Here is a 27,531-nt window from a genome sequence, read left to right as displayed (position 1 = left end):
GCCTCCACTGGAGACAGCGCTTGAGAACCCCTCCGAGGAGGGGCGGGACTTTGGCCTACTCTTCCACACTGGGAGTCGTCTTACAAGAGATGGGAGTACCAACGCTCTACCCTCGCCACACTCGATCTGCCGATCAGCTGTGGTGTAAACATTTCTATCGCTGGGTGGCCAGACACCGGGTGGTGGGGGGGAAATTTCAAAGAAAAAAATCTTGCATCGTTGTTTCAACTGCCGAGCAGAGAGATCGAAGCAAATGCAGTGTGCCAGCATGCCCGCAAACCGAACCCAATGCAGTCAATTTATTACAAGGATTCACATTGACAACATAGATTGTTCATTGCAACAATCAAGTAAAAAAAATGTACAGGTCACGCAACGGACTTGGCCAAGTGCAGTATGCGACACGCATTTACGGTATTTTATTGTGTGCAAAGAAGTTGAACATTCAAAGTTCACGGATGCGAGATCCAGTGTTTATACGAAAGCATGGAGGAATTCAAAGCTAAACAGGATATTGGAATAATCTATATTACAAACTAATTTTAAGAAACGGATTCCATCCTCTTAACCGAACCCCCCCCCCCCCCCCATTTCATCATGAATAAATAAGAGGGGTTCCCCCACTACTGTTTAATATTTCATTAGCATAGTGGTTAACGCATTTCAAACCAAGGCAGTAGAGTCTTCAGGTGGTCAAACACCCACGTCAACAGAAGTCCACTTTGTAATGTAACTGAGTGGTGAAGAGGTCAACCTTCTGACAAGTGACTTTTAAGATCATGTGACATCATTAGCGAGAGTTACGCAGTGATACGACATGAAGTACATATTACCTGCAATCAGTGGCGGCTCCTGCAAAATCTCTCAGGGGGGGCAAATGTCTGGATGATTGATAAGGATAAGGTCCACCCATGCAAAGGATAAATTAACAGCTTAAGCATGTAAAGGCAACTTCACTTCTCTAATATTAATGAAAAATAAAGTGACTCTTACAATACATCTTGTTTGTTTCTATACTCACTATTAAAACAAACCACTCAAGTTTATTTTATTAAAGATTCCACTAGGTGGCAACAAATTATATTGTTGGATGAAACGTGCTTACGTATGATGACGTAGGCACGTATGATGATGTAAGCACGTTAGGGCGAGCCCTCCCGGAAGCCATAGAGAATGCATTGCAGCGCCCCCGTTCGAAAAAAAACATCTTTGAATGTAAGTCTATGGGGCCACTCGGGGCGATTCTCAGCTGGAGGGAAATCGCCCAAAAAGAGGCGGTACTCCACAGAACGTAGCATGACGCTGATTGGACTATATCCAGAGGCACAGTGACGGCTAGCGTGACTCTGTGGTTGAATGACATTGGTGGTGCGTCGCCCAATCGCCCTAATGAAGAAACCGCCCCTGCCTGCAATGACAAAGTGGACCAGGAAACACGGTCTAAAAAATGGGGCAAAAACTCCATAAGAGGTTTTTTGGGATAAAAACTGTTAAGTGCACATAGAAGCATGGGGGAGGTGCATGGTTGCAATTACGCTGAGAGACAGAGGACCACACGGACAGGACACAAATCTATGTCTCATAAAGCCAGGTGGATCGCTATGTCCATGCATTTTCCAAAAAGAGTGATCAAACGGGCTGGATAGCAAGTTAAATTACACTCCACGTGTTAATGTTAAATGCGCGACACCGATTCTAAACTGTCACTCGTGTTCCCTCGGTTTTGCATTGTAGCACAACTCAAACCCACACGCTCCAATAAACCGCCATGTCCTATCATTTCGCAAATTAACCGTAGCTCACGACTCGTCCCAACATCTACGGGACACGCTGATCCAGAAATCGTCCGTGAATCGCGGATTTCTGGATCTCTTCCGATGAGGGCTTCATTGTAAAGCGCTTCGCATTGCCAAGGGGCCGCTGGCTTCCATCCAATCCATCCAAATTCGCACTGTAAAGTGTTTGAATAGCCTAGCTGCAGGTAAAATCGCGGAGCTGCAGATCGCAACGGAGGCGAACATTATTTGCCTTTGTTTGACAAGGTAGGGAAGATGGTGAATTATGTTACAAAACGATTTTAATAAATGGTTAAAACCGGAAGTATCTTACGCGAAGTTCTTGAATAATAATTGCATGAACAGAGATAAATGTGAGGAAGCCCATAATCGCTGACATCTTTGAGAAAGGACATGGCACAGAGAAAGACTTGGATACCGAGTCTCAAAAGTGCACTAACATCCTTTAGCATTGGCCGATGTGTCAGAATTGTCTCAATTTGGGTCTTGAAAAAAAAAGTATGACCTCGAAATCCGCAAATTTATTGTGGATTCATGGAGTAACTAATCAGGTGATGGATTAACAGAGTCACATGGCTAATTACTCCTGTAATCCACTGTTCACCGATAATTGGAATTTTGCTGTATTCATTTCTTAGAACATGTAATCATTAAGTACTCTTTTGTCCAGTGTAAACACAAATACTGTACACGCATCATAAAAATTACACAAGTACTTTGAGACTCCGCGCGTGAACAACCAGGGGAAATTATGAAATATTAATAAAATATATGTACGTGTAATATATACATAATTTAAAAAGGTACTGCAAAATTGGTTGTTTCCAATGCTTAAAACATGTCTTGTTAACCTCAGCAGGCCAATATTATAATATGTACGACGTTTGGGCCAACGGGCCTTTCTTCATCGGTTTGATTAATTTTAAATGATCCATGAGAGTTGAATTAACCAACATTTCTGCTGATCCAGTTTTAAAAACAGCAACGAGACATGGAGTCATCATTGATAAAGAGACAAAATCAGCATTGTGACGAAGGCTCATAATGCAGCATTTGTACAAGAGTGGGAGACATAACCCTAAACTTGTCTGTCAGTTCAAAAGTGTCTCTAAATCCATTACACGTCAGTGATGGCAAAAAATGTTTTTGAATAAAAAAAACAACAGAAAGGACTTTAGAAGCTATGATTGTAGGCCTAACCCGTTGACAATGTAGTCGTCTTCCACGTCGTCACACATGACTTCAACAGTGCTGCAGATGTTCACTTCTTTAATCACATCTTTATCAGAGCTGAGTAGAAACGTTCCGTTCTGCAAGCAACACACGACAGCTGATGTCAAGAGTAACGAGGCCAGACACTAATGGTGGTAACAGAACAACCTTTACCCGTGGCATACAACGGGGAAGGGGGTAGAGTCAATGGATATAACATATGGAAAAAAAATAGAAAGTAATTGGCAAAGGAAGGGATGCCATGACAAGATAAACCCCAAAACAAAGAGGGCACAGCTCAAGATGAGCAGCAGGAAGAACAAGTATAACCCGTAAAAACAAAGTTTTTCACTCTAAATCCTTTATATGCGTGGCAGCGAACTTAATATAAAGGATTAAAAAATATATTCGCCTGTGGAGGACGCGGGGATCGATCCCGCGACCTTTGGCATGGGAAGCGAGGGCGCTACCAACTGCGCTACTCCGCCACGGCCTGTCGAGGGGTTACGCTCTGGGCTCTTATACTGTGACGTTCAGCCAAAGCCAAGAATGAGTTCTATTTGAATATATGTAAAATATTATTTTTTTGCCTAAAAAGTGTAAAATTTTGGGAAATTTTTTTCACGAACATTAATTGTCTGGCACAGCGAGTCTGTGTGGAAAATGTCAGCTCGATTGAATCACGGGAAGTGGGTTAAAAAACGACCGAAAGATTTGCACGGTCGTAAGCAAGCAAGCACGCAAGCAAGCAAGCAAGCGAACTTAATATAAAGGATTTAAAAAGGAGCGCTGGGCAGACAAGTCCCCTCCAAGCTCTGCAGTCCTCTATATAACAAACATTTTTTCTATTTTACCAGCTAAGGCCCACGGAGCTGTATAGCTCTTTGTCAGAAGCGACCTGGCCACAAATGATAGCTCAACGAAGTAAGTGGCTAATCATGTGGACATTTATTGCAGGCAAAAATATTCTAAATATATTTTGGGGTTATCAGCACAATTGACAAATGTTCACGTGTGGGAAGAAACCGGAGCATCTGGAGAAAAGACACAAACAATGCCAAGGTTGAAGCGTTGACAGATGTTACTGCACGCCATCTTATTTTTGGTGATATGTGGCAAATGTTAACGGGTAGATGAAACCAAACAACACTCTTACCTATTCTTGGGTCTTTCAGTAAAGTCACGTAGATAGGTTCAAAGAAAATAACAAAAAATAACAAAAATCTACGACGTTTCGATCGCAACACAAGCGGTCGTCTTTTTTTTTCTTCCTGAAAACGACCGCTTGTGTTGCAATCGAAACGTCGTAGTTTTTTGTTGTTATTTTTTGTTATTTCCTTTGAACCTATCTACGTGACTTTACCGAAAGACCCACGACTATTAATTGCTGCAGTCACGAAAGCTTTTAAGTCAAGATTTAACACTCTTACCTGTTTGGAAGGTATGCCACAGAGAGTTTTAGGAAGCGGCATATCCACTACAAAGACGTAGCGAGCCATTTTGAAGATCTTGTGTCCCAGCAGCAACAGCGTGAACACGACGGCAAATGAAACGATCACCGACACCAGGAAGGTGGTGAAAACCATCCACTTTGACGCTGCCAAGAGAAAGTTTGTTCAGGGACAAATACAAATCACGTGGAACTACAGGAACAATAAGTAATATTTTAAAAAAAACTTTTTGAAAACACGCTTTAATGAAATGTACCGTACTGGTAATGGCAAAACTCCACGACTCCAGGAAGTGGCCCCGAAGCTTGCCATAACGTAAGGGGCCGTGGTGATTTACATAACATATAAAAAAGATGGTTTAATTTTTTTATTTTTAATGTTAGAATATAGTATTGTCATCAGTATGACATAAGTATACCAAGTTTGCAGTCGATAGCACATTGGGAAGTGGGTTAAAATTGAGTTGAGGATACGACAACAACAACAGAGTGAGTTAAATAAAAGCGTGTAAAAAGCACTCAGCATTTGTGCATTATGCAAAAACCATCATCAGATTCTGATGAACTGCGCGGTTGTCCTCTGTTCTTCGGTCAACCTCAAAATAAATTTAAGCACGTGGCCTGACTTGACAGGCAGAAGTGAGATGGAGACTGGAAACAGGAGACCAGTTTCGTCCATATTAGGACTCATCGGTCTACTCTTGAGTGTTGCACAAAATCCTCAGACGAGGCTGGCTCCAAAGTGCCACATCACAGGCAACGACAACTGCGTGTCACGTGCTTTTAGCTATAGGACTCCGGACATACGCGTACGTGCGTTAAGATTCGCCACAACATGACAATATAACGTGGCGAAAAATGTTATCCCCGTGTTCAATCCCAACCATGACGCCTGTATATCTGGAGTTCACGTGTTCTCTCTCCCAGTATGTCACGTTCATTTTTCTCCGGATTCCTCCGAGTTTTAGCCTCCACATTTAGAGTATGCATCAATATTATTTGGTTGATAACATAACTTCCCACATGATGATGTCAGTCATTTCAATGAGCTATCATGCGTTGATCAGGTCACCTCTTTAAAAAAATTGCTTATAGCTCAGCGGACTTGACCTGGTAAATAAAATAGGGGGAAAAAAATCTCTAGTTTTAAGGTACCAAACCTTTTGAAAATATCGTCATATGTGATAATTGTTGCTCATTTAATACTTTCTAAATTACATTTGTAACATTACCCGATGAAAATGTTATGAAACAAGAAACTCTGTCATTAGAGTTGTTATCCATTACACTGCATTTTGCTAAATGTTTGTTGGAGTGCGATGGCAAATAATACTCCATCGTTTTGGCAGTCCAGTAAATTACGTAAACTATTTTGTGATGCTTCTGCGTTGCCAGTGGTGCACAAGCACAAATAACAACACTAACACTCGTTTTATTTTGCCAGGTAAGGCCTATTGAGCTATATGGCTCTTTTTCAGAAACGACCTGGCTATCACAAATCATAGCTCAAAGAAGTGGCTTATCACGTGGAAAATTACGGCAGCCCAACACTCTAAATGCACGCGACCATGGGGAGAGAGACACTCAAACTCCAAATATACAGCAGGCGTCAAGGTTGGGATTGAACCCATGACATCCTGTATACCAGGCGAGGGAGTTAACATCTTGCCATCGTGGCAAGAGCTAAAAAATCACATTTGTCAACAATACCGTGGCCTTAAAAGGAAAAATATGTTAATAGGTGATGTTTTGGGCAACAATCCTAACATGAAGAATGTGCCATGTAGAAGGGCCATAGCCCAAGGCATTGCCTATTACTGATAGGCACCTCCTGGTTACACCAGCCCACAGGGATTATTGTGTCCGTCCGTCCGTTGTGCAGGGAGGGGCTGGGTGGGGAGGGGAGGGTGGGGAGGGGCTGGGTGGGGAGGGTGGGGCTGGGTGGGGAAGGGAGGGTGGGGAGGGTGGAGAAGGGCTGGGTGGGGAGGGTGGGGCTGGATGGGGGGTGGGAGGGGTGGGGCTTGGTGGGGAGGGGCAGGTCACCCCGTGGTGCCCTTATAAAACTCAATGTTTAACCTACTCACGCAGGCTTGTGGCCGCCCTCACAGTCGGGCATATTTGTGGAATACACCACGCCATTGACCGAGCAACCCAACGTTCCGACCAGCTCCCTCTGCAGGAATGTGTTATATAGTCATACCTGTCAACCCATACGGTTTACCCGTATTTTTGTGCAGGGAAATTTTATTCTCAGGTCCATACAGCATACAGCTGTTTCAATACGGGCAACATGTTTTTGTCTATTTGTTTGTGTTTTTCCCTTGTGATGGGACTTTGTAGGATGAACGTTGAGATTTATAAAGGGCTCGGGTGACCAATGAGGTCTGAATTGGTCTGTAATAAGGTAGGGCGCTGATAAGGGGTTGACAGGTATGTATAGTTCGCTATTTAAGGCGACGCACAGTGTTACAGACAAATGTGTTTTGCTTTTCGTTAAAACTATTCGATTATTTTGCGTGTAACTTGACAGCGTGTGCGTTATACGCACTGCGGACTGCAAATGTGGAGTGATTATAGGCGGACAATTTTTAGGGCGTTGCAGAGTGAACTGCCGTGGAAGAACCTTGACGCAATCTTTATTTGTACCAGACGTACAGCGAAGAGCAATTCATTAAAGTCTAAAGCTATGGGAATACAGATATTGCGATCGTCATATAGTGAGATCTAATATCGTATCGCGAAAGATGATATGGCAATGTGAGTGCACGCACACTGGGCATGCAACTACACACACAGGTGCACCCCTTTCCACAAAAGTTCTTCACTAATTTTCAGACATCATCAGTGTGAGGGCCGCCACACATGTGAAACCATTGGGGGTTTGACAGCACGATGATGATGATGATGGGGGGGTGTTGTCACTCTCTGTGTATTGTCAGTGCCCCGCACGTCAGGGGCCGCACTAAAGGACACCAGGGGGTCACGGGCCTTGGAATGAAGACCACTGCCTGACACACATCGGGTTAGAGTAATCCCCTACGTTACGGACGCATAGCCATTAATTAGCTTTAATTAACCAGGATGGTGGTTTCCTGTTGTGACTTAGTCCCCCTTTTCTTTACCCCTATACAGCCCCATCCCACCAAAGAAAATCCCATACCCGTTAAGTTCGTACCTGTCTAAACTATTTTGGAGAATGAGTAAACACGTGGGTCCCCCCCCCGACTACTGTACGTGTGATAGCGATATCATCATTCTTCACCCAGCCCCACCATTTACCCCCCCACCCACCCCCCGCCCCTCTCGACCCGACACCCAATTCCCCTCCAGAGTGTAAACTTAAAATTCCGGTTGGCGCTTTCAAACCTTTTTAAATCCTTTATATTAAGTTCGCTTGCTTGCTTGCTTGCGTGCGTGCTTGCTTGCTTGCTTACGACCGTGCAAATCTTTCGGTCGTTTTTTAACCCACTTCCCATGATCCAATCGAGTTGACATTTTGCACACAGACTCGTTGTGCGTGACAATTAATGTTCGTGAAATTTTTTTTCCAAAATTTTACACTTTATAGGACAAAAATATTATATTTAATTACCAATTGTTTAATACTGCAGACAATCATCTGACCCATAGGTGGCAGCCATCTCAAGCCAGAGGACGAGAGGACTCTAGCCGCCACGCATATAGAGGATTTATAGTGAAAAACTTTGTTTTTACGGGTTAATTATTACCTTTCTCCTTTTCGGTCGTGCGGCACACCTGCTGGGACACGGCACTGAGCTTGTCCCGATTATTATCCACTTCCATTACAATTTGGCCCGTAAAGCAGTACTCGGTGTTGTACTTGAGATTGCTGAAGTCCATGCTGGTGGTCTCGGGCGTGTAGTACTCGCACTGCTGCTGATGCTCCTGACAGTGACACAAAAATAATCACAAGACACACAAAGACAAAGAGCCTGTTAGCGAGGAGTACCTATGAAGGCCGGCACAGCACACGAGAGGGTGGGTGGTGAGCACCACTGAGGACCACCTTTGTCTCCCCAGTGGCGATTTCTTCACACACCGCACCAGCTACTCATTTGAGGCTGAGTTGACCTAGAGGAGGCCCATGACCGGTTCAGATAATCGCCACTGGTGTTGGCCGTGAACAGGAATCGAACTCGGTTTGCTAGGTTAGTAGCCCAGCGCACTAACCGTTACACTATCACTCCCCACACACACACACACGCGCGCGCATGCTATTTAGAAACAACAGCCAACACCATTCTAGTTTGGTACGTTTCTTTGTGTAGTGAGTAGCTCTCGATGCTCAGTAGTTAAGTGAGGCTTTTAGGGCTTTCTGCACCAATAAATTTCATGATAACGGTTTTTTTTTTTGGGGGGTTATATCGCGTAAATATCAATGTGTCGTTAACCCACCTCCGCCCGCCACAGCCAATTCGTAAGGTTTTTGTCAAGTAAACAAAACGTGCCAATTAGTTACTACTGCAGCACACCGCTGTGTTGGGAGAGTAATCCGACAACAACATTCACACTCTGAGTACGTTTCCCTGGTAATTACAACCAGCTTCATCGGGCAATTTCCCATGTTCGCATTGCATGGCTATCACTCACTCCCCATTCATTCAATCCATTAATCAGCATTGACTGTCATCAATTTCGCTTTCACCGATTTCGCATCATGACAGATTCGCCCCCAATTGCTTCATCTATTTTTATTCACCTCATCGCCATTACGTTCACACGTTGTTCCATTCCTAATTCTCTGTAAAGTGCCTTGGTCAGGGCGCTATATAAATTCCGTTAAGATGTCTTCTGACCCCCCAATTAATCGACCCCTAACATTTTTGTCCTTTGCATATTCATTTCTGTTTTAAATGAACCTTCAAAAAAACATTAGGTTACGATTTAAAGCTTTCGTGACTGGAGGGATTCATCTTCTTGGTTCTTTCGGTAAAGTCACGTAGAAGGGAAGTAATAAAATAATAAAAATAAAACATAATAAAATAAAATAATTTTCACGTTTCGGCTACAACGCAAGCAGCCGTCTTCAGGTGAAGACGGCTGCTTGCGTTGTAGCCGAAACGTCGTGAGAATTATTTTATTATGTTTTATTTTTATTATTTTATTACATCCCTTCTACGTGACTTTACCGAAAGAACCAAGAAGAAAACAACATTAGGTTTTAGATAATTTAATTGGGGTCACATGACATGTGGATCACCCTGCAGAACACGCACCCTCCAAGATCTGTCCTGACAGCATCCCTATATCTGGTCCAAAGTCTCCTCTGGCTCATCAGACACGTGGCCACCATACATCTTCACATCCCAATGCCGTTCATATATCCCCATAGCAAAGGGGGAGGGGACCGCTTACTCACCTGAATGCCCACACACAACGTAACGTTGTAAATGAAAGAGTTGTACACGTATTTAATGTCCTCTTCATGTAACTTTGGGGGCGACATCGCCATTTTGATGTGGTTTCCGACGACGTAGAGGTCAATGTAAGGAGCTTCTATCTGCGCTGTTGGATAAAATTCAGCATGGTTATTCAAGCAAAATTTCACTTATGTGTCACACACGGCAATAAAGCAAACATACTTCACCAGGATCTGTCATCAAACTAAAACTATTTTTTATTTTACCAGGTAAGGCCCACTGAGTTGTAAAGCTCTTTTTCAGAAGCGACCTGGCCACAAATGGTAGCACAACGAAGTGGCTTATCGCGTGGACATTTACAGCAGTGAAATACTCTGAGAGCTTGTTTCTAAACATGGAGGGGAAAAACCGGAAGATAAATCTGCGCGGCCACGAAGAGAACACGCAAACTCCAATATACAGCAGGCGTAAGGGTCGGGATCGAACCCACGCCCTCCTGTATACCAGGCGAGGGAGGTAAACATCCCGACACCATGGTACCCCTATCTTTCGCGCTCAGGTAAGTGACTTACTGTCGGTTCGAACTGAGATCTCTTCCATGTCGGCACAAGCCAAGGCGCTCGGGGTCCAAGCGCAGACTTCGATGTCGTAGGGCGCCCATATGGAGAGGGCATCTGTGAGGTTGCAACTCAACTTGCTGGTCCTGTTGCAGCCGTCCATGACGAGCATCGTCTCATTATTAAGTTTCTCGAAAGGTCTGCTCACACAAAGGCACACACATTTCGTCCATCGGTTGATGACAATAGCCGCACAACGATCTTGTCGTACGTATTTACACATTTCAGCCTCGGCGGCCGGGTATGTGAGGTCGTGTGTGTGCCGTGTCTGGATTTTGTCATCATCATCATCAGCACGGTTAAGCCACGGCTGAAGGCCTCCCCCACCAAGCCGTTCCTTTGCCAGCACTCCGTCATTATCCACGACTATCGGCCATCGTGCCTTCTAGCCGTGACGTGTCCTGCCCATGCAGACTTCGCTCAATGGTTCAAACGACGTCATCAATCTCGATTCACAAGCTCATTACTTTAGAACTGCTTTTTGTGATTAGTTTGTTGTAATTCCCCAGCACCTCCGATTAGCAAAGTTGGCTACGGACGGTGCGAAAGAAATTAAACATGCACACACACAACCAATGTGCATTTCTCAAATCCATGTCTGCTCTCTGTCAATGTAACTTCTGTCTGTCGATATAATTCTGAACACGCATCTCTTCACGGTTCTTTGCATGGTTTAAAACATATTTTTAGAGCGTTTGTAATGACCCCTGGTTCTGAACCAACCGTACACATGTACGTATGACACTTTTCCAGGAGGGTCCTGCCACGTTTGTCGCAGTAAAGGGGGGCGACATTGCTTGGTGTGTGATCCCACTTGAGTAATTTTCAGTGTAATTTTCTTCTCCGTTATACGGAATGCAGTGAACCCATGCCCTTGGTTGCCTCAATCGTTTCACACCACTGCCGTTGTTCTCTTTGGCACTCGTTTTCTTTTTACGTACGCACGTTGATCTACTTTCGCACGGATGTTGAACTTCTTTCGCACCGTACGAAGCCAACCGTGATAATCGGGGGTGTCCGTGTCCTGACTTACCCTCTGTAATGCACCAAGTAGAGCTGGTCAGCTGGCGCCCCATGGCTCGGTTTCCAGCTCACCGATGTGAATAAATTTACCGACCTCAGCACAACGTCACGCGGGCGGGCCAGAGGCCATTCTGAAACAGACCCCACCCCCCCAAAAAGGCAACATTTTTGTTAAGCTACGGAACATGAGGCTGGAAACTCAATTCCAGGAAGTTTAAAAGTTTAACAAATAACAAAAAATATCCCAGAGCCCTGTTGTGTAAAAACACAACAGAATTCGCGGAGCCGTTAATTAATTCAAATGCATTATTCCGCGCACGACGACGCATGCACCCCCCCCTCCCCCACCCGATGAATGCGTGCGAGAAGCACGCTCCAGAAAATTTCATCATCACATTTGGGCTGGGCTGTACGAACAGGACTTAGCGCGTGTGGGAAACAATATAAATGAGAGCGTAAAAAAGAGAGAGACGAAAATATGATCTCTTCTTGAATTAAATTGCGACCCTGAATTGTGACACAATGAACAACGTGGGAGGGTGGGGGCAGGGGGAGGGCGGCAGCACTCGTGAGGCAGTAAACAACACATCATTAATCCACTGCTGGATGAAGGCCTCTCCATGATGGTGTGTCGGCCATCGTGGGGGTTGTTCAACCATACTTTACCACAATGGTCAATATTCTGGATTGCAACGTGAAGCGGACTCAAGGGTTAGCTAAGGGGAGCCGAAACGGTTCAGGTGTTGGCCGCTACTGGCGTTAGACGTGGCCAAGAATCGAATCCTGGTTGTTGTTGATTAGAGTGCAGTGCAGCCGTACTGTTTTTGTTCACGTTACTGCAAAGAAAATTACCAACAGAAAGGACATCTCGCAGTCATCCTTTAATATACCAAACTTATATTTCAGAGGCGCAAAAAAAAGTGCAAAAATTAGGTCCATAAAATTAGGTCCATAAAATAAGAGAGTAGACATACAAGACACATTACAAAAACAAGTTTAGCGCTGTCCGAGTAGAGAATCAAAAGGCTTGCTCAAGGTTGACACGGAGAGAGAATGGATTTGAAATATAGTCGCAAGAGAGCTTTGTGAGAGGCGATGTATCCACATGTATGCGTCGCTTAAACACGAATGGGGATTTGCATAGAACATGCAAAACTTTAATAAAATACTGCACGCTTCACAGCTTCGACAGCTTCAGCATTGCACCCTTCACGGTGAGTCCACGGCTTCGTGGTTGAGTAGGCAACATTGTAGCAATGTCCGTGTACATTGAGTCCACTGCTGGATGAGAGTCTCCCCCATGCCGTGCGGGTCAGACCGCTACTGAATCCTACGCCGCGCTTTTCCGGCACGGGTTGGCAAAGGCCCGGGCAGGCGTGGGAACATAGGATCACAGTACAACGGCCGATTGTGCAGCGATGCGCCGCTCACAACGTGGCGCGACTCTGCGGCGAACCACCTACGATAACCTGGTGCGCGTGATGGTTGCCCAATTCGTGGGCTGTCCAGGGTAATGCCGTCGCAGCTGATGCAAAAGCAACGCGGGTGGGTGCATTCTGGGGGATTCCGTCAAAGGCAGTACAAGAACAAGGTGTACACGTATTGTATGGCTTTGCCTATACTGTATTAAAATCTATATTTGAATGTTTGCCGCTGTGAACCCGTCTACAGTACATGAAAAGCAGCTGTTACCCTTACGCGGGAAAAAAAATCTGCATTGCAGGAAGGTTCCCGTTGACTAGAGGGGTTTTTGTGTAATTGCTCATGACGCATTAAGCAAGGGGGCAACTCCGTCACGGTGAAGAAACCAATCTTTGGATACATGGCGTTGTCTTCGTATTATCTGCAGGAAAGAAAAAAAAACAACACACCTCTTCCTGTGACTGCTACCTACCATAAGCTGCCCAATACGTGTGTTCGTCTGGCTAAAACGATTACAGTCGGCCGGCTCTGCCAATTTAAACGAGCGGGGAGTCGTTTCGAAAGCTCGCAAACGTTTAATTTGTACGGGGACGAGGCGAAACACGCTGAGCGCTCCGGCTCAATTGAGCTGCGGCGTTTTGAAAAGGCACGGCGCAGGACACCAATCTCGCTTTAAAATCATGTGTCAGATAGGCGTGCACAGATAGGAAGGCACAGATAGGAATGTACAATCGGGGCAAGGGGTGCGAATGTGAGGAGGCAGAGGTCATGCAAAACTCGGCCGGCGTCCGGCTCATCTGCAATAGCCTTGAGTTTTATCTACGGGACTTTTTTTTGCCAGAATCCAAGTTTCGCCTTTTGGCGTTCTCTGGTCTAATACTGGTGAGACAAGGCCACGAATAAGTAATATTTAAAAAAAAACTTTTTAAAAAACACGCTTTAATGAAATGTACCCGACTAGTAATGGAAGTACTCCACGACTCCAGGAAGTGGTCCCAAAGCTTGCCATAACGTAAGGGGCCATGGTGATTTACAGCCAACGTTAGTTGAGCGTGGACAATTAGACCCAAGCCGAAACATAACATAAAAAAAAGAAAAAAATGATATTGTCATCAGTATGCCATAAGTATACCAAGTTTGCAGTCGATACCACATTGGGACGTGGGTTAAAATCGAGTTACAAGATTTGAGGATACAACGACAACAACAGACAGTGAGTTAAATAAAAACGTGTAAAATAAAATCTTTAAAAATACTTTAAAACACGATTTAATGAAATGTACTGTCCGAGCTGCCCATCCCCCTGCCCCCTTCCCCCATCGCCCCTCCCCTCCTTCCACATCCCCCGCCCCTGGACGTGGCTCCCCGAGGCTTGCCGTGACGTAAGGCACCACGTGGTGATTTACAGACAACAACGTGAGTTGAGCGTGGACAATTAGAGCCGTTAAAAAGATTGTTAAAAAATATATATTTTTCATTTTTAATGATAGAATATAGTATTGTCATCAGTATGACATAGCTATACGAAGTTTGCAATCGATACGACATTGGGAATACGGTTGAAATTGAGTTACAAGATTTTTGGATACGACAACACATACAGGAAGTTAAATAAAAGCGTGTAAAAAGTTTTAAAATATATATTTTGGATTTTGTATTATAGAATATCGTGTTGTCATCAGTATAACATACCTATACCAAGTTTGCAGTCGATAGCACATTGAGAAGTGTGTAAAAATTGAGCTACAAGATTTCTCTTTTGAGGATACAGCAGACAAGCGTGTATAAAAGGCTGTCTCTGGTATAGACCAATCAGTTTCAAAGACGATGCATATATCATCAGAGCGTGTGCATTTGCATGTTTTGCCACAAGTATGTGTGGCTCATGCAAACTTGGTGCCTTGCAAAAGGTACCTATTTTGTATTCGAACATCTTAACACCTGCTTCATTGCACAGAAATAGTAAAACCTACTCCGATTTTTTCATCACCCTTGAGTATGCCGTGCACCGTGTGCGTAATGTGGCCGCGTACATGCGGCAGAAACTTGGGGGCTCTCAACGGAGGAACACGTAACGAGAAAGAAGGGGCACTTATTGTGGGGTCGTCGTGGGAGTCTGGGAAAGGTGAAGGCTAGGAGTGGGACCCAGGGTAGGGGAATCTAACAAGGGGACTAAGACTGGCTCTGTTCCCGATTAACCGAAGTTGGATCATCCCTCGGCCAGTCAAGGAGAAGAGCCTGGATAGTTAAGGGGGTATTAGGGATTCCCAGTACCCTTCCCTGGGGGGGGGGGGGAATAGAATAGCCAGGAGTGTCGGTGGGAGCAATAACGAGTTAGGCATAAAGCCTCAAAATAAACCTTGGCGTCATCCCCTCTGAAGATCTGTCTCAGCGTCACCACAATGAATGTATTAAAACCACCACGGATATCCCACGACCAGCTCAGCACTGTCTAAGGAACACATATCCACGGTGGAAAGATGATTTCTATAAACAAAAGGAGGGAGCAGCAATGGGCTATCTTTTGTACAAAGCAGACCTTGAAGCAGCAGCTTATGTGGATGACACATTGGTGATCTGGCCACGGGGTATAGATAGACTTCATGTATTTCTAAATCTACTGAACTCGCAAAACCCGTCCATCCAGTTCACGATTGGCAGTGGAGGTTCAATGTCTGGATATTCTGCTTGGGCGTGGCCAAAACGGTAAAATAACACCGAGTAAATGGCAAGCAAACGCACACTGACGCCTATCACCCCCCGCATAGAAATCCTCTCTCATCAAGACGCTCATACATCGGGATAAGAAAGTGTCAGATGGTGAAAGCCTGAGGAGTGAGATTAAACATGTTAAAGAAATGTGAACGGTTACAATGATGCACAAATCGACAGGGCACTGAATGCTAAAACCAAATAAAATGAAACTGATCAAGCAATTAAAACTATTAAAATAGCTTACATTGCGGAAGTAACTGATAAACTAGCCAGATTTTTGGAAAAACAACACATCCGAGTGAGATTTGGCACGGTACATAACATGCAAAAGCTAATGTCTGTTACTAAAGATGTATTACCGACGCTATCAACAGAAGGTGTGTACCGGATTAATTGCTCCTGTGGAAAATGCTATTTTAGTTAGGATGAATTATCAGCACGAGACTAAAAGAACACAAAAGGAACATTAAATACTCCCGAATAAAATTGTCGGCAGTGGCAGGACACACGTGCCAACAAGGACACTCAAATGATTTTGATAATGTTGAAGTTCTGTGCAAAACTAGTTACTACTGGCCAAGACTAATTAGATAATCTATAAACATTGTAACCGTATGAATAACCCAACCGGTGATGGATATACATTATACAGTAAACCCTTATTCATATTCTTTGTAATAATTCAACACATGATGTTCTGGCCTTGCAGAATTATCCAATATTCCGATTTATGTACATTGGTGATCCCCAGTGCCTCCTGTCCCAATAAATGTCGTTTTTTTCAAAATTAGTTTTCCAAACATTATTTTCCAAAAACAAGTAACCAGCACTGCAGGCGAAGAAGGAATATGCGGTAGGTTCTATGTGGTAGGTGATGGAGGTTGTGAAGGGGGGCTTCATGCACTTAGTATGCACTTACAGTACTGCATGTTCACTTTAGCACGACATTTTCACTTAAACATCAAATGACACTGCACTTAAACTTCACATTTATCACTTAGCAATTCATGTTTACTTTGAGACATTCTTTTACACCACATTACTCGCTGCCAGACGACACCAGCTGATGTGACACTTCACTGCTGACAGAGGTGCCTGTGGAAGAATGTCCTTGATCCTCTTCTGCACCTTTTTGTAGCTGCTAGGGTCCTTCAACGTTCAGGCGCTGGAGGATCATCCCAGGCGCCACCACGAGACTGACTCATTGTTTTGGGTCATGCCGAAATTGGACCATCCGGTCCGGCAATTCGGCTCATGGCGAATTACTAATACTGCATATGTGCTGAAAGCGCAGTTGTGTTCAAGTATCCCCAATTACGAATGATCAAATACCGAAATAACGAGGTCTTATTATAATTTATACGCATACATTAACCCCCCCCACCCTCTGGCCTTCCCATATGATTTGCTCACGTGTGACATCATCATCACATGTATCCCTCTATTTAAGACCGGGGCAGGAGAATTTCTCCACAACGCTGGCTGTCCGCATGATGACGCTGGTTGTAATTACTGGCGAAACGTCGTACTCGAATTGAAAAAGTTGTGGGTTTACTCTCCAACACAGCGGTGTGCTGACTCGTAACACATTTGCATGTTCCGTTTACGTGACGGGTGGTGGTGGGTTTAACGACACGTTTATATCTACGCGATCTAACCCAAAAACCTCTATTATGGATAATGTTGGTCACGAAAGCCCACGTGTTAAAACCTATCAGTCCCATAGAGCGGTGATCGAACAATGCCCGATGATTAATTGTTAAAACACGACCCACATGAACGCGTAGCGCCTACCACATGATGGGCAGCAGACAGGTAGTGTAGCAAAAACTATCGTTGTGCTGTACTTCTATGCTCTCGCGTAGGTACTCCCCACCTTCGACAACCCACAATGACCAGCGTCGTGAAGTGTAGATGTCAACGTGTCCCCCATGAGTCGCACGGTTTGCAGAGGCCCTCATCCAGCAGTGGATCGACAAAAGGGGCTCTACATGTACATTTATGTACGTTACCAAGTGACCCACAAATAGACATGGATGGGTATGCGTTACGTACACATACAAATCATGGATAACAGGATGAATTCGGCTGCCTGCAATTCCTCTTATCAGAGCTGTGCGTATCTTTACGGATAAAAGATAACAGACCGCAGCGATAACAGGAGTCACGGTTTTCGGGAATACTAATAGGTGAAAGTGGACTGAACTCACCACTCGAAGACGCTCGCTGGACAAACGGCAGCATACACAGCAGCAACGTGAAGCCACAAAAGGTCTTCTTCGCATTGAGATTTTGAGGGTTGTTGTTGTTCGCAGATAAATCCATCCCCTTATCTCTGTCGTCTTCACAAGCTGTGCGAATAAACACAATCGCAGAAACATTGCCACAACAGCTGCTCACAACGTATGCCCTATTGTTGATTACAAGTGCTTCTGGTTTGTCTGGCAGTGTCAGCGGAGCCGGGTCTAGGCCTGTCCCCTCTTCCCGCGACAGCACTGCCCATCACAATGACTGGGACGCCGCGGTGGCTAGGAGATGTTAACTACCTTGCCTGGTATACAGGAGGTCGTGGGTTTGATCGCGACCCTGACGCCTGCTGTACATTTGGAGTTTGCGTGACGTCTCTCTCGCCGTAGTCGCGTGGATTTTTATCCGGGTCCTCTGGCTTTTCCCTCCATATTTACAAGCATGTGTTTAGAATATTTGGCTTATATACATTTCCACGTGATAAGTCACTTCATTGAGCTATCCTTTGTGGCCAGGTCGCTTCTGAAAAAGAGCTACACAGCTCAGTGGGCCTTACCTGGTAGAATAAAAATACGTAGAATGGAATGGAAATAAAAATAAAATAATAAAAAGAAAACATAATAAAATAATTCTCAAGACAGAGTCGACAGACCTGTTCTTCACCTGAGGACGGCTGCTTGCGTTGTGGCCGAAAGGTCGTGAGAATTATTTTATTATGTTTTATTTTTATTATTTTATTATTTCCATTCTACGTCACTTTACCAAAAGAAACAACAAGATGAATCCCTGCAGTCACGAAAGCTTTAAATCGAAATTTAAAAGAATAAAAATAGTTTATAGTTTTAGTTTTTAGAGTGGCTTCAGAAATGCCCATTACCAAACCACTCAATGTCAACGATGGTTATGAGTGGATGAACATCCTCAAGCAAATGATGATTATCTTACTTTTTTTTTATTACCATTGGGTTTTTCTTATCACCAGGCTGCACTATTTTCATAGGTTTTCCACTGCATTTTTCGTCTGTTTTAAACTGTATTTCCCTTTGTACCTCTGTACAGCAACTTTGGAAGGTGCTATACCGGTGTGCATTATTATCAATACCACCACCCGCTAAGATCCGAAGCATTGCTACTTTTGGCAAAAATAAATTTCGATTCCAAATGAAGATGCAGGTCGAGATAAATTAGTCACGCAAATAGAGACTTCCAAAGTTGGTAATTGGCTATATATGTAAATAAAGACATGTATGAGATCACTGATTGGCTGACACTGGGTGGGTGGGGGGTAATTTCTTACTCCTCACAACAACGTTTTTTAACTAAGAGTGGGTTCAGTGTTCTGACCGCTTTTGGTCAACTGGACAAAAAGTAATGATTAAAGGAAATCCACGGACTCAGACTTGCAGTACATAGGAAAAGCGCCGAGTAGTTAACGGCTGCCCACAACGTGTCCTTACTTGGACGTCACAACAAACACCTCCACAAATTAAAGTGCCTCCAAATCAACAACATGTCTTGCGCTATTCTGGGCATCAGGCGTGGCCCACGTGGCTTCCATGGCTATGTTAACAACCATGCACTGGCTCCCCCATCAAATCAAGGACATGGTACAAAACCACTATCCTGTGCCACCATCCTGTGCCACCAAGGTGTCTCTCTCAAGGTCTCCCCGCCCCCACACCTCTCTACCCTTCTCACTCCACTGGACCATGGAACACCACCGCGTCCCGCCGAGCAAGTCCAACAATCTGCTCATCGTACCCAGAGCCAGGACCGTCCGTGGGGGAGCGGCGGTTCTCCGTAGCTGCACCGGCAGTCATCCGAACTCTCTCCCACTTCTCTTTGGTTCTTTCGGTAAAGCCACGTAGGTATGATGACGGACGCTTGTGTTGCGCCCGAAACGTCGTGATTTATTTTATTTTTCTACCTACGTGACTTTACCGAAAGAACCAAAGAGTATGGATTCCTGCAGTAACGAAAGCTTCAACTCAAGATCTCTCCCACTGCTGCACACGCAGCGGCACCCAAGCACCATGATCCACCTTCAAGCAGCAACTCAAGTATCTCACCTGGTTCAGACTCTCACCTGGTTCAGGCTCTCACCTGGTTCAGACTATCACCTGGTTCAGGCTCTCACCTGGTTCAGTCTCTCACCTGGATCAGGCTCTCACCTGGTTCAGACTCTCACCTGGTTCAGGCTCTCACCTGGTTCAGGCTCTCACCTGGTTCAGACTCTCACCTGGTTCAGACTCTCACCTGGTTCAGTCTCTCACCTGGTTCAGACTCTCACCTGGTTCAGGCTCTCTCACCTGGTTCAGTCCCTCACCTGATTCAGTCTCTCACCTGGTTCAGGCTCTCACCTGGTTCAGTCTATCACCTGGTTCAGTCTCTCACCTGGTTCAGGCTCTCACCTGGTTCAGACTCTCACCGGGTTCAGTCTCTCACCTGGTTCAGGCTCTCACCTGGTTCAGACTCTCACCGGGTTCAGGCTCTCACCTGGTTCATGCTCTCACCTGGTTCAGGCTCGCGTATGAAGGACTCTAAACTCTGGCTCCGTGCCTCAGAGATCTCGAACGATGCGTTATGATTCATGAAATGTGCACACTATAAAGTGTGTTTATTGATACTACCAAGGCAGTGATTTTCCACAGCTTCACTTTATTGTGCTGAAAAATCCCCTGTGTTGTTGACTATTGCCAGAACTATTTATTACACAAGCCACACCCCGCTGAACAAGACCCAGATAAAATTCAACTGATGTTGATTTATCTGCTTAAAGAAATGCTACCGGGAAATTGTTCCTCACAGCCTGTAGGTTGGTACTGCATTGTTCCAGACACCCCCATATGGTGGACCTGCATTGTTCCAGATAGCCCATAGGCTGGACCTGCATTGTTCCAGATAGCCCATAGGCTGGACCTGCATTGTTCCAGATAGCCCATATGTTGGACCTGCATTGTTCCAGATAGCCCATAGGCTGGACCTGCATTGTTCCAGATAGCCCATAGGCTGGACCTGCATTGTTCCAGACACCCCCATATGGTGGACCTGCATTGTTCCAGATAGCCCATAGGCTGGACCTGCATTGTTCCAGACACCCCCATATGGTGGAACTGCATTGTTCCAGATAGCCCATAGGCTGGACCTGCATTGTTCCAGATAGCCCATAGGCTGGACCTGCATTGTTCCAGATAGCCCATAGGCTGGACCTGCATTGTTCCAGATAGCCCATAGGCTGGACCTGCATTGTTCCAGATAGCCCATAGGCTGGACCTGCATTGTTCCAGATAGCCCATAGGCTGGACCTGCATTGTTCCAGATAGCCCATAGGCTGGACCTGCATTGTTCCAGATAGCCCATAGGCTGGACCTGCATTGTTCCAGATAGCCCATAGGCTGGACCTGCATTGTTCCAGATAGCCCATAGGCTGGACCTGCATTGTTCCAGATAGCCCATAGGCTGGACCTGCATTGTTCCAGACACCCCCATATGGTGGACCTGCATTGTTCCAGATAGCCCATAGGCTGGACCTGCATTGTTCCAGACACCCCCATATGGTGGAACTGCATTGTTCCAGATAGCCCATAGGCTGGACCTGCATTGTTCCAGATAGCCCATAGGCTGGACCTGCATTGTTCCAGACACCCCCATATGGTGGACCTGCATTGTTCCAGATAGCCCATAGGCTGGACCTGCATTGTTCCAGACACCCCCATATGGTGGACCTGCATTGTTCCAGATAGCCCATAGGCTGGACCTGCATTGTTCCAGACACCCCCATATGGTGGAACTGCATTGTTCCAGATAGCCCATAGGCTGGACCTGCATTGTTCCAGATAGCCCATAGGCTGGACCTGCATTGTTCCAGATAGCCCATAGGCTGGACCTGCATTGTTCCAGACACCCCCATATGGTGGACCTGCATTGTTCCAGATAGCCCATAGGCTGGACCTGCATTGTTCCAGATAGCCCATAGGCTGGACCTGCATTGTTCCAGATAGCCCATAGGCTGGACCTGCATTGTTTCAGATAGCCCATAGGCTGGACCTGCATTGTTCCAGATAGACCATAGGCTGGACCTGCATTGTTCCAGATAGCCCATAGGCTGGACCTGCATTGTTCCAGATAGCCCATAGGCTGGGCCTGCATTGTTCCAGATAGCCCATAGGCTGGACCTGCATTGTTCCAGATAGCCCATAGGCTGGACCTGCATTGTTCCAGATAGCCCATAGACTGGACCTGCATTGTTCCAGATAGCCCATAGGCTGGACCTGCATTGTTCCAGATAGCCCATAGGCTGGACCTGCATTGTTCCAGATAGCCCATAGGCTGGACCTGCATTGTTCCAGATAGCCCATAGGCTGGACCTGCATTGTTCCAGATAGCCCATAGGCTGGACCTGCATTGTTCCAGATAGCCCATAGGCTGGACCTGCATTGTTCCAGATAGCCCATAGGCTGGACCTGCATTGTTCCAGATAGCCCATAGGCTGGACCTGCATTGTTCCAGATAGCCCATAGGCTGGACCTGCATTGTTCCAGATAGCCCATAGGCTGGACCTGCATTGTTCCAGATAGCCCATAGGCTGGACCTGCATTGTTCCAGATAGCCCATAGGCTGGACCTGCATTGTTCCAGATAGCCCATAGGCTGGACCTGCATTGTTCCAGATAGCCCATAGGCTGGACCTGCATTGTTCCAGATAGCCCATAGGCTGGACCTACATTCAGTTCATTTCAGTTCATTAATTAGGATTTACCCTGTGAGCCATTCGGCTCTTGATTTGGGTTCAACCGCAACAAACAATAAAATTACAAGATACACCTAAAATTCATTGTACACAAATCTAAACATCACATACGTAAACAATAAAATCCTACGTTAAAAAGCGCAACCCGTCCATGCTGCGTACAAAAAAGTGCAAAAAATTCCATTTCGATGTTTGATCCCAATAACAATCATAATACAATAAAGATCACATGTTTAAGTATAAATCTATACTAAATAAAAAAATCGGGCCAAACCAAGCCCCTCTAAAACTTACTAAAACAATGCTATATAAACAACGTAACAGTTTTCCCAACAAATGTGATTAAAAGTTTACAACAGCGACACACACAGACTGGACTTACATTGTTCCAGACAGCCCTTAGGCTGGACATTTTATTTAATTATTTGACGATGATGCATACACGTGTCTATTAAATCGGTAATGTATTAAAACGACAAGACAAGAGGTTTTTAAAATCTTTTTTTCATATAAGACATCCTCTGAGTCACTTCTTCTCAATAAATCATGTTACCCATAAGAGAAATGGGATCCAAGACCATTCCCCTGCACCCACGGGATCTATAAACAATTTAGACACAAAACACCCTTCAGCTTCTCCCGAAAATTCCATCCCCATTGCGTTGTCAGCGTCACGGGACGGAGAACGCGTTTGGATCTCTCGCACGGCAGCGTAACCCTTCAGATGCTGCAAGATCCGACCTGCATTGGCTTCCGGTTGCCGAACAAATACGTTCTAAGATCGCACTCATTGCACACATACAACACACACACAGTTTTCTTCTCCCACGCGTTTGTCCCACTCATGCGGGTTCCTCTGACCTGGCCACCTTCTCCACACTGCCCTGTCCTGTGCCATCTCTCTTTCCGCTTCTCGGGCCACCATGTCCGATCGCACCACATCGCCCCACACACACAAAGTGACTGCCACAAACGAATCACCAATAACCTTGCTGATCTCGTCAAGGAGTATACAGACACGTACGGGCCTAAACGAAGAGCGATTCCCCGCGACTAAAACAAACACAGGCCACATTTTTGCCAAATAAATAATCGGATAATGCGTCTCCTTCACATTTCCATCTCTCCACGTAAAAAAAAGTATTTTCTGTTACACAACCCATCGGCCATACTACGTCCTTCCGGGAGTGCATACTTTCAACAGCACTGTTCGAGACACGCAAACTCTTGACTCATGTCTTGTATCAGCAGTCAGGCTTGCCTGAATAAATTTGGTTAACCGCTGATCGTACAGGCAAGCACCCCTTCCTTTCCTTATGCTATAGGAGCCCATCTGCCCCGGGGTTTGACCCAGAGAGTCGGGGCAATGGCATCTGTGTTTGGGCGGCAGGAATTCATCTATACCGGTATTGCGCTGAACTTTTATTGCAGCAGAACTACCTAGGGCTGACCTGAGAAATATGTCCGCGTGCACGCCACTGACCCCGGCACCGTGTAGGCGAGGCTTTGTGGATGGCACAAATGCTGTGAAACTCCCTTCCCGTGGGGCGTCGAGGTGCCTCAACGCTGGCTCGCCAGGAGAAGGCGGTTAAAGCAAGTGGAATGATCGCCACCTGTTTCCATCTGTACAGGGATAGAGCGTTGCCCCCTTGTGGGTTTTCTCCGGGTGCTTCGGTTTCGTCCCACAACTACAAGCAACTCGTCAGTGATTGGCCGCAAACATCTTGAAAGAAAAACCCAATGTAGCAGGACCCTCCTGAAAACGAGCCCTGTGACTCAGTGTGGCTTTCCTGGATAAATACATTATTATAGCTAAATCAGCCTGACCTGCGTGCTTCCTTATCGCATTACCAAATTAACATTCGAACATGTGTACACTCCTGCATGGAGTCATGAGCATACCAGGAATTGAACCGGCCACCCTCTTCAAACTGCTTCTGCGGTCAGAGTGCGCTGACCAGTTGGTCGGAGATCCAGCTGCCCGATTAACGTAATCGCGCTACAACCATCCGATAAAAAAAAAGCATTAAAAAATACGAGGAAGGTTTTCGACGTTGTTTCTACACCTCTCTGTGTACAGTGTTTCGAACATTTGTCAAGGTGCGGCATTGCAGTAGTTTGTGGATATCTGTGAAAAAAATTGCTTCATAGCTCATGGGTATTCTCGACGACAAACAATATAAAGATTTTGTCGATGGACATGAAATGCGCGATAGAAGCAGAGCAGTGTCATCTTATGAAGGGGAAAAAGTGGCCGTATTTAGTTCGACGTCTTATCGAAGCAGCATCTGTATTCCAGTCACTTTCACTTTTTGACTGACTAGCCTTAATACACGGCTTCGCCCGGGACTTGGATTCTTGTCTTGGATTAATACACGGCCTACACGGAGAATGGGGGATGCGTGACGTCAGCAGGCACACTGCGTGACGCTGCCGCATGCGGGTGACATCACAGATGTGACGTCACCGCTCACTTGCCGTGCAAAATATTACATGCACTATTGCACCCCCCCCCCCCCCAAAATGCAAAAGTCTAATTTGATACTTTTTGCATTGTGTACAGTCTGGAAGATACCCACATGCCAAATTTCAAGTTTGTTGCATGTCGGGAAGTATGCTAAGCATTTCGAACAGACACATTCACAAATTTCCCTTTTACATATATAGATGAGCGTTCAGCTTTTGTTGGCTTGCATTCTTGTATAATGTTTTTAATTCCTTTGAACGGCTTCTCTGATGGAAGACAGTGCGATCCTTGGCTCACATCTGCGATTACGGTGCTTCTAAGTGCGGTTGTTGTTCGGGCAGGGAGGGTTCAAAGCCCAAGCCCTTCGACGGACTCTTTTCACCAGCAGAGAACTCGCACGCCACTCCACAAAGGTGGACACAGAGCATAGGTTCCTGGAAAGTAGTGCACTAATGTACTATCTTGTACCAGAAGTGACTGAGCCTGAATCTACAACGTCTTTTGGCCATACGCAGAAAAGGTGAAATAACAAATGTTACTTTTAAGACCGGGCTAAAAAACATATTTTTTTTTCCTTCTGTTCAGTTTAATGTTCTCAGTGCCGTCCGTGCTTGCATCTCAAGTTTTTTTTCGTGTGTGTGCTGAATATGGCACATCATTCACCTTGGAAGGACCGATTGAACAAAATGAGAACGGTCATCTACAGCCCTTTGTCCATCCACCGCTGGATGAAGGCCCTCCCCAAGAAGCATAGTCGTGGGAGGCAACAACCCCGGATGGCACGATGCCATGTCAGCAATGGTGGTTGTTTGACCACACGTCACCACGCTGGTCAGTGCCGATTGGTGAAGGTGGGAGCCGTCCCGGATATCGCTTGCCGCTGTTACCCGTGGCCCAGGATTCAAACGTATGTGGCTTATATCGATGGGACCTTTTTTGTCCCATTGATATAATCCATCCTACCAATAAAACAGGAGGTGTTATGATGTTCAAACACCAAATAGAGATACCTTTTGCAAGACATCAAGTCTGCATTAACCACACGGTACTTGTGGCAAAAACATGGCAACAAGCATGCTCTGATAATGTATGCATTGTCTTTGAAACTGATTGGCCTACACCAGTCAATCAGAGAGGTGGCTTGGTTCATTCTGCACTGTGCTAACCGCTACGCCGAATGGCGTTCAATATAACTTACAAACAACTTGTGACAGACCAAACACAGAAGATCCCTGGGTTTTTAAACTTCTATGAAGTTCACCCTAAACAGCATCCGCACAAATAATGGTAGATGCGGATACCTGATGCACAAATGTAAAATTAAAAACTCTCCAGTAACGTGCGACTGTGGTCATCCAGGACAGACCGTACAGCATGTAACGACGCAATGCCCCGATCCAGGAATACGAAGAAGACATCACAGCGATACACTCCGCTGCTCCTGACACAGTCATCTGGCTTGACCACCTGAATGTGAAATTGGAGTTGTTGCTCTGCATCTACATCAGTCGTACTCAAGAAGAAGCAGCCCGCTATGCGACAACTCACCAAATGGGCGACTTCTTATTACCAATCGTAATTATTTTATGTAGTTGCAACCAACTTTAAGTTTGTATTTGAGCACTAACTCCTGTATAAGATGGCCTACATGTGAGAATAATCAAGAGTGTTTGACATCCAATGTTCTCTTCTTTAAAGGGGTCAGTGGACCCGTGGAACGAAGTGGATTAGTCATCGGTCCCTGAACCTGGGACATGCAGTCGCCCCAGTTACACTGTAGTCAAATTCTTTCAAAACCTCCTACATATCAACCTGCAGGGCATTCATGAGCTTTACATATTTACTGTGTTTACTTATTAACCAGAAGTTGGTGCACGCGATTGATCGTTCCGATTACACCACGAAATAATCATTGGTCTCATTGCGTTTCCGCTGCTGGCAAGGTCACGGGACAGACCCAGGTGATACTGGTTAACTGACCACACAAACTTAGACACGCCGAATACGAGGGGGTGGGTGGCCAGCACCATGCCCGTCCGCCTCTGTGTCGTTGGGCGTTGTTTGACCGCATTTCACCGCGGCTGGGGTTGTGCGCCTGGGGTTGTACGTGCCGGTGAAGGTGGGGGGAGCATGAACGTGGGAGTGTAGAAGTGCAGTGAAATGCAGTGCCCCCTTCTACCCACCACGTAAGAAGCGCTGCCCGCAAGTGCTGCGTCTCGCTGTCTGGCACCAACACAATTATATAACAGTGCGGGCGACCTTTATTGTCTACATGTCCGACCCCTGACACGTCATCAGCATTCCAGAGTTTTGTCTTTGACACCGATTGGTCTACACCGGAGACAGCTTTCTTTATGGCCCAGTCTCAACCAGTGTCAGACCAGACAAGACAATGCATGTATCACCGGAAGCATGTTTTTTGTTTGCACGTTCACCACAAGTACGTGTGGTT

The 27,531-nt window shown here is 45.6% G+C and overlaps 1 protein-coding gene across 3 annotated transcripts in view; it reads right to left on the bottom strand.

Annotated features, from left to right (window-relative positions):
- Window positions 1–386: 386 nt before the first annotated feature.
- The window catches only part of LOC133354517 (interferon lambda receptor 1-like), a 39,929-nt gene continuing 12,784 nt past the window's right edge, over window positions 387–27,531 (bottom strand). For all 3 annotated transcript variants that reach the window (XM_061571423.1, XM_061571427.1, XM_061571421.1), the window contains 7 exons: window positions 17,827–17,967; window positions 11,490–11,610; window positions 10,412–10,596; window positions 9,839–9,984; window positions 8,187–8,364; window positions 4,439–4,605; window positions 387–3,106 (listed from right to left, as the gene is read on the bottom strand). In XM_061571423.1, the coding sequence (XP_061427407.1) occupies window positions 2,978–3,106; window positions 4,439–4,605; window positions 8,187–8,364; window positions 9,839–9,984; window positions 10,412–10,596; window positions 11,490–11,610; window positions 17,827–17,967 (1,067 nt within the window). In that variant the 3' untranslated portion in view covers window positions 387–2,977. The remainder of the gene's footprint in view (window positions 3,107–4,438; window positions 4,606–8,186; window positions 8,365–9,838; window positions 9,985–10,411; window positions 10,597–11,489; window positions 11,611–17,826; window positions 17,968–27,531) is intronic.

Source organism: Lethenteron reissneri, chromosome 6 (genome assembly GCF_015708825.2).
Source record: "Lethenteron reissneri isolate LAM-NWPU_2019-01 chromosome 6, ASM1570882v1, whole genome shotgun sequence".
NCBI lineage: Eukaryota > Metazoa > Chordata > Hyperoartia > Petromyzontiformes > Petromyzontidae > Lethenteron > Lethenteron reissneri.
Note: the sequence above shows the minus strand (reverse complement) of the source record. Positions and strands in the feature narration are given on the sequence as shown.